The sequence below is a fragment of the Equus caballus genome, chromosome 12, assembly GCF_041296265.1.
Source record: "Equus caballus isolate H_3958 breed thoroughbred chromosome 12, TB-T2T, whole genome shotgun sequence".
Lineage (NCBI taxonomy): Eukaryota > Metazoa > Chordata > Mammalia > Perissodactyla > Equidae > Equus > Equus caballus.
Genome location: NC_091695.1, coordinates 24,178,919 through 24,185,862, shown reverse-complemented (window position 1 = coordinate 24,185,862; position 6,944 = coordinate 24,178,919). Strand labels below are relative to the sequence as shown.

The 6,944-nt window shown below is 37.3% G+C and overlaps 1 protein-coding gene across 1 annotated transcript; it reads left to right on the top strand.

Annotated features, from left to right (window-relative positions):
• Positions 1-3,042: 3,042 nt before the first annotated feature.
• Positions 3,043-3,963, top strand: OR5M11 (olfactory receptor family 5 subfamily M member 11). The gene has a single exon (XM_014729470.3). The coding sequence runs from the start codon at positions 3,043-3,045 to the stop codon at positions 3,961-3,963; it is 921 nt and encodes a 306-aa protein (XP_014584956.2).

The window sequence follows — 6,944 nt, the reverse complement described above, 5'->3', positions numbered from 1 at the left end:
CATTCACTTGTAATTGAATGGCCAACAACAACAAAAAAACTAGCCTGTGGAGCTAGGTTACCATCTAGAGGATCTCACCAGGGCTAAATCCTTGCTTTGAGGCTTCTTTCTCTTTTCCTTCTTCCTCTTCTTCTTTCTCCCCTTCTCCTATATTCCTCCTCCTCCTCCTCCTTCTTCTTCCCTGCTCCTCTCCCTCCACATCACCCTCCCCTGCTTCCTTCTTCTCCTTCTATTCTTTACTTTAGCAGGGGTTAAGACACTATGCTTCTCCTTTCATATCCCAACTGTCAGCTCTGATACCTTCTGTGTTCCAGGAAAAGCTGGCTTCATGGACATGAAGCTTATGCAGTTGGCAGGGCTCTGTTTTCAGAACTCCCTCTAGGTTGGTTTAATGCTCTGGTGTCAGAGTCTTGAAATTCTTAACAATTTTTGAACAAGGATCACTTACATTTTTATTTGTCCTAGACTCTGCGTATTACGTAGTTCTCCTAGTTGCAGGTTTCACAATTTGTGGCTTTTTACCATCCTTGAGCTACTCCGCTGTGAGTTCTTTCTCCAGGAGGTAGAGGCTCTCTCTGCTTGTGAACTAATAAACTCACAAGCATCTTGTTCAGAAGATGTTCACCTTTTTCTCTGGCCGGACTCAGACAGTCAGATTGGCTACGGTTTTCTTTCTCTGTAAACACAAAATTTTCATTCCTTTTTGACTCTGCTGTTACCAGTACCAATGTTCTACTTCAGTTGGGTTTTGATGGATCTCACACAGGTTACTGAGCTTTTGCATCACGACCATTTCAGAAAGCAGAGGTAGTTGTTAGTGACATGCAACAAATGAGTCCTTCTGCAAATGAAACCCTGAAGTCGAATTTCTTGCCCTGTTTTTGTAGATCTGAAATTGCCAAATCCTAAGATTTTTCATTCCATTTTTCTCAGTTGTGGTAAGCATTACCAATTCTCTCCGTGGGGTTTTTGAGGTGTAGAAGAACATGAAAATATGTCCTAAGTCACTTTGCTGCTGTCATATAAATAAATATCCTGGTTGTGGAGTACTTCCTGCTACACACTTCTTGAAAGGACTGCACCTAACCCCTGACTCCTCTTCTCCAGGGAAGGACACTGATATTCTTAGAAGGAAAGTCTTAGGTAGAGATGAAACAGACTTTCAATCAAGTGAAACATTCATGTTTTAGGGAATATCTCAGTTGGATTTTCTGCACTTCTCTGCATGAACTCTTTACACACGTGTATCACTACCACTTCCACAGAAAGATCACATATGACGTCTCTGCATCTGATCTTTATACTTCCTAGAGCATCCTTCTTAAAACAGGCTTATTGCTTGTTCTCATCCTCCTTCAATTTGTTGCTAAAAATTCACCTCTTCGTGAGTTCTTCCTTGATGTTACTATTTAAAATTTGAACACCCTTTCCTCCAAACTCCATCTTCTTTATTTTTCTCTATAATAGTGCCATTTGAAATACCATTTACCTACTTACATTACTAGCTGAATCTGTCCACTACAATGTGAATGCCAGAAAGGCAGGGGGTTTGAAGGTTTTGTTCCTTTCTGCATCTGTAGTACCTAATCACATGATACACTGAGCATCAGTAAACACTTGTTTATGAATATCTAGTTTTATGTCAGCCTGACTTGAGAGGGGGGCAGAACTAATATTGTTAATCCTACTTACAAATGGGAAAAAGTGGTGATTCATGGTTAGAGATCATTGTATGTCATCAATAGCTATTATTAGTGTGTATTCAACCATTATTCATTAAGAACTTACAATTCTGGGCAAAGAAGATATAGGTGCCAAGAGTGTTTGTCACTGTCTTTCTAAAATTTATACTAAAGTAAGTTCTAGTGACACATTATTGAAATGAGACAAGAATTGTGGAGGTTTTAAAAAAAATGAAGTGTGAGAGAAAAAAATAAAAGCATCTCAAGACAAAGAAGAGGGGATTCAGCTCTAGCTCTGAAATGAAGGGGATGAAAAGCCATAGGGATTGAAATAGCTCTAATAGACACAAGTTGTGATTAATAACAAATACAGACTATGCAAAATTTATTTCTTTTCTTTATCAACACATTACATCATTGCCATAGATCGTCCTCAAAAACTGTGTAAGATTTTATTTGATTTAATATTCATTTGTTCATTTATTTGACATGTTTATGGGACTACTGTGACTGTGCCTTTTTAAAGTGTGATTCTGGGAACATCTGCATTGAAATTTTCTGGGTACTTGTTGAATATGAAGTTCCCAGAATCCCACATAAAACTTTCTGAAACAAACGATCTGTGAATTTTCTTGATTAACAAGCTTCCCAAGCAACTGCTTTGTACACTGAAGTTCCAAAGCACTAATTCTCCTAAGGATATTATGTCATGAAAAACTCTGTGGAGACACAGATATGAGTAAAACATTGCAAGTAATTAATCTTTCATGCTTACGCTACTTTTTCTTTTCTTTTTTAAAATCAATATATAAATATATGCTTAGAAGTCACAAGATAATGATGAACTGGACTTTGTGCCTGACCCTGAAGAACTAACATATGAGTAGAAAGTAGATTCACTATGGTGATGTAATGTGCTTGTGAATAAATTAGAGGTTTACAGAGTGCACTAAAGCAAAAAGCAGAAAGGGATTAATTCAGCCTCATGAATGATGGGAGTGAAGTGAGATGTTTCACAAAGAACTGGCCTTTAAACTAGGCATTACAGACTGAGTAGAGTTGAGAGGCAAAAGAGAATATGTACCATAGTTGTATATATGGATATGGTAATAGGTATAAGTATGGTTATGTATAGGTACAGCTAGAGGTAAAACTGTAGGCATAGAGACAGATGTATAAAAACAATTCAATGTAATGGCTGCTGAAATAATGGCTTAGTAAAGGTACAAAGTTGGGGTTATTATAGTTTTCATCTGAATGACAAGGAAGAAAAATCATTTCAATAGTCAGTAATGTTATTTGTACCTTCATGTCTGCTTTATTTTCATTTATTTCAAGTGTAGGCACAGGCTCTCAGAAAATGTCCATCAAAAATGACAGTACAGTAACAGAATTCATTCTCCTGGGGCTCACGGATAGTCCGGAACTCCAGGCTCCCTTCTTTGTGCTGTGTCTGGTTGTGTACCTTGTCACCCTCTTAGGCAACCTGAGGACGATGGTGTTAATCAGACAGGACTCTCGTCTTTACACGCCCATGTACTTCTTCCTCGCTAATTTAGCCTTTGTAGACTTGTGCTACATCTCAAATGCAACACCACAGATGTTGACTAATTTCTTATCAGAGAAGAAGACCATCACCTTTGCTGGCTGCTTTATACAGTGTTATATTTTCATCGCACTTCTCCTCACTGAGTTTTACATGCTGTCAGCAATGGTCTATGACCGCTACGTGGCCACATGCAACCCTCTGTGCTATAGTGTGAAAATGTCCCGGCGTGTCTGCATCTGCTGGGCCACATTTCCTTATGTCTATGGCTTCTCAGATGGGCTGTTCCAGGCCATCCTGACCTTCCGCTTGACCTTCTGCAGATCCAATGTCATCAACCACTTCTATTGTGCTGACCTGCCACTCATCAAGCTTTCTTGCTCTGATACTTATTTCAAAGAGCATGCCATGCTCATATCAGCTGGCTTCAACCTCTCCAACTCCCTCACCATCATCCTGGTATCTTATGCCTTCATTTTTGCTGCTGTCCTCCGAATCAAATCAGCATATGGAAGGCACAAGGCATTCTCTACCTGTCGTTCCCACATATTGGCTGTTACACTATTTTATGGAACACTCTTCTGCATGTATGTAAGATCACCAACATATAAGACTATTGAGGAATCCGAAATAATAGCTGTCTTCTACACTTTTGTAAGCCCAGTGCTTAAGCCGTTCATCTACAGTCTGTGGAACAGAGATGTAAAGCAGGCCTTGAAGAATGTCCTCAGATGAAATATGGTCGATAAGATGGCACCGCCTCCAATTTCCAAAAAATCCTAATTGTAAATCTTTAGCTCAGATGTCTTTGCATTTTCATGATGAGTTTCGGTGTTCTCTCTGGATATGTCTCAAATATCTCAGCTGAAAATCTTGAGTCTGGGAAGAAATGAACTGAACTTATTAGTCTAGGCCCTTGTTACTCAATGTGTGATCCATGGACTGGCAGGAAAAGTGTTACCTTGGAGGTTGCTAGAAATGTAGAACCACGTTCTGCACTTCACATCTACTATATTCAAGTCTCTGTTTTAACCAAATTCTAGGTGATTTGTGAACACATTAGATTTTGAGGAGCACTGCTCTAAGTGAAAATTCCCAACGCATATGCCCTGGAACCCCAGTGTGCTCTTGTTTATAATGGTAAACAGAATAAACATGCTCTCACCTCAGTTCCTTGAATTTATTCCATTCTTCTTACTATCTATCTTTAGGGGATAGAACTTTTTAAGAAATGTCCTTCTGTACTTCTCTTTTGACTTACTAAGTAAAGCTAGAAACTATGGGTCATGATAGTGGTTTCCTGTTTCTTGTGAATGTCCACGTGTACTGGTCAATATGAGAACAGGAAGAGAGAGGAATAGAATGATCTTTCTTTTCCTAGACTTAGTTTGTGGGTCCAGTTTGTGGCCTCTGAGCTATGGGGATCTACTTCTTACCTATGACTTGCAAGCCTCGATCCACAAACTCAGGTCTAGGAAAAGAATGAATGCTTTCTGTTCTCCAAAATTTAGAATTTACTTGGAATTATCTTTTATCTTGTCTTCTCATTTTATTTATTTATTTATTTATTTGAGGAAGGTTAGCCCTGAGCTAACATCTCCTGCCAATCCTCCTCTTTCTGCTGAGGAAGACTGGCCCTGAGCTAACATCTGTGCCCATCTTCCTCTACCTTATATGTGGGATGCCTACCACAGCATGGCTTGCCAAGCGGTGCCATGTCAGCACCCAGGATCCAAACTGGTGAACCCTGGGCTGTCGAAGTAGAATGAGCAATCTTAACCACTGCACCATGGGGCCGGCCCCTTGTCTTCTCATTTTCAAATGAATATTTGGATTAATGATTTCAGTATTATTTATTTTCTCATATATGTTTATACATTTCACCAAAACACTGCTTAAGCTGAAAGCCACTAATTTTTCTATTTTTTCTCATTCAGTCTGCAATATTTTTCTATTTTCCTAATGACTTCTTAACTTCTGGGTTGTTTAGCAGAGAGTCCTTCATTACCTTATATTTGACCTTTAAAAACTTATTTCACTGTTACGTATTTGTAGTTTATTTTTATTGTAAGAGAACACAGACTTATGATTTTAACCTTGAAATTATATTGACTAGTTTTTTTTCAAGGTTCATTGAGATATAATTGACATATAGGATTGTGTAGCTTTAAGGTGTACAACATGATGATTTCATACATCTATATATTGTGAAATGATTATCACAATAATGTTAGTTAACAAATCTATCATCTCACATAATAACAGTTTTTCATTCTCTTAGAAGTTGCTAACTTATTTAAGATCCACTCGCTTATCACTTGTTAGAGCACAAAAGTATTTTAACTATAATCACCATGTGGTAAATTAGACCTGCAGAAATTATTCATATTATAATTGGAAGTTTATACCCTTTGATGAACATTTCCCCATTTTCCTAGCCCCTACCTATCATCATTCTATAATCTGATTCATCAAGTTCAGCTTTTTAGAGTCCACATAAAAGTGATATCATACAGTATTAGTCTTTTTTTTTTTAAAAGATTTTATTATTTCCTTTTTCTCCCCAAAGCCCCCCGGTACATAGTTGTATATTCTTCGTTGTGGGTTCTTCTAGTTGTGGCATGTGGGACGCTGCCTCAGCGTGGTCTGATGAGCAGTGCCATGTCCGTGCCCAGGATTCGAACCAACGAAACACTGGGCTGCCTGCAGCGGAGCGCGCGAACTTAACCACTCGGCCACGGGGCCAGCCCCACAGTATTAGTCTTTTTGTTCCTTCCCAAAGAAAGATAAAAGTAAAAACTGACTATTAAAAGGAAGTGAAATACTAAAATATCAACATTAAGTTATATTGTGCAATTAAAAAGAAGCCAATTTCAAAGAGTGTTAACCAATTTGGAATATTCTTATAATACTATTCAGTTTTAAAACACTAAAACCTAATATTCATGCATACTTGAGGAGCTGTTATGTAAAATTGTTTGTGGGCAGACAAGAACTGAAAGGTAATATGTAAAAGTATATAACAATCATTAATTATGTAGTAGGGAAAATGATATAAAACTCTTCTGTAACAAAAGAGTATACTAAATCAGAAGTGAGTATTCTCTATTAAGAAGAGATAATGTTTTGATTAAAGGAAGCTAATGGAACAAGTCATAGAGTAATTAAAACATGTAAAGTATTAAGTTCTTTCTTGAAAAAAGAGCACATATGCTTTTATAGTCAAGAGAAGTAGAATAAAATATACACCAATGTGCAGTGAGAAAATCTTTGAAATTAGAGATGTGAGTTTCTTTTTCATTAAAGGAAACTATGTAATATATTGAATTAAAGTAAATCATTTTCACATTGAGGAAATTATTTTAAAGCACTTCACTTTGCTGGTAAGAGTAGCTAAGCAATGCTCAATATTGATGACCTAGGAAGTGAAAGGAAGAACATCTTCTAATTAATCAAGTGGAAATGAGTTCTTGAGTAGGACTAAAAACATGACATTGCATAATGATAAACAGCTATCTTCTGTTGTATTTCCTATCAACCATCATTTCCACACAGCTTTTCCATTCATTTTTTTCATTAGACTCTCAATTAATCCCTAGTTACGCACATATGTAAAAAAATATTGTTATCCCAAAGAATTGCATTCATGTAACACCAACAAGGGATACTTTTTATTGTTTATGAGGCTTTTATGTTTTTTATCATTGGGAGACTGT

Bases quoted from the DNA above. Each gene is read 5' to 3' on its own strand.
- OR5M11 (XM_014729470.3), top strand. From the start codon at position 3,043: ATGTCCATCAAAAATGACAGTACAGTAACAGAATTCATTCTCCTGGGG.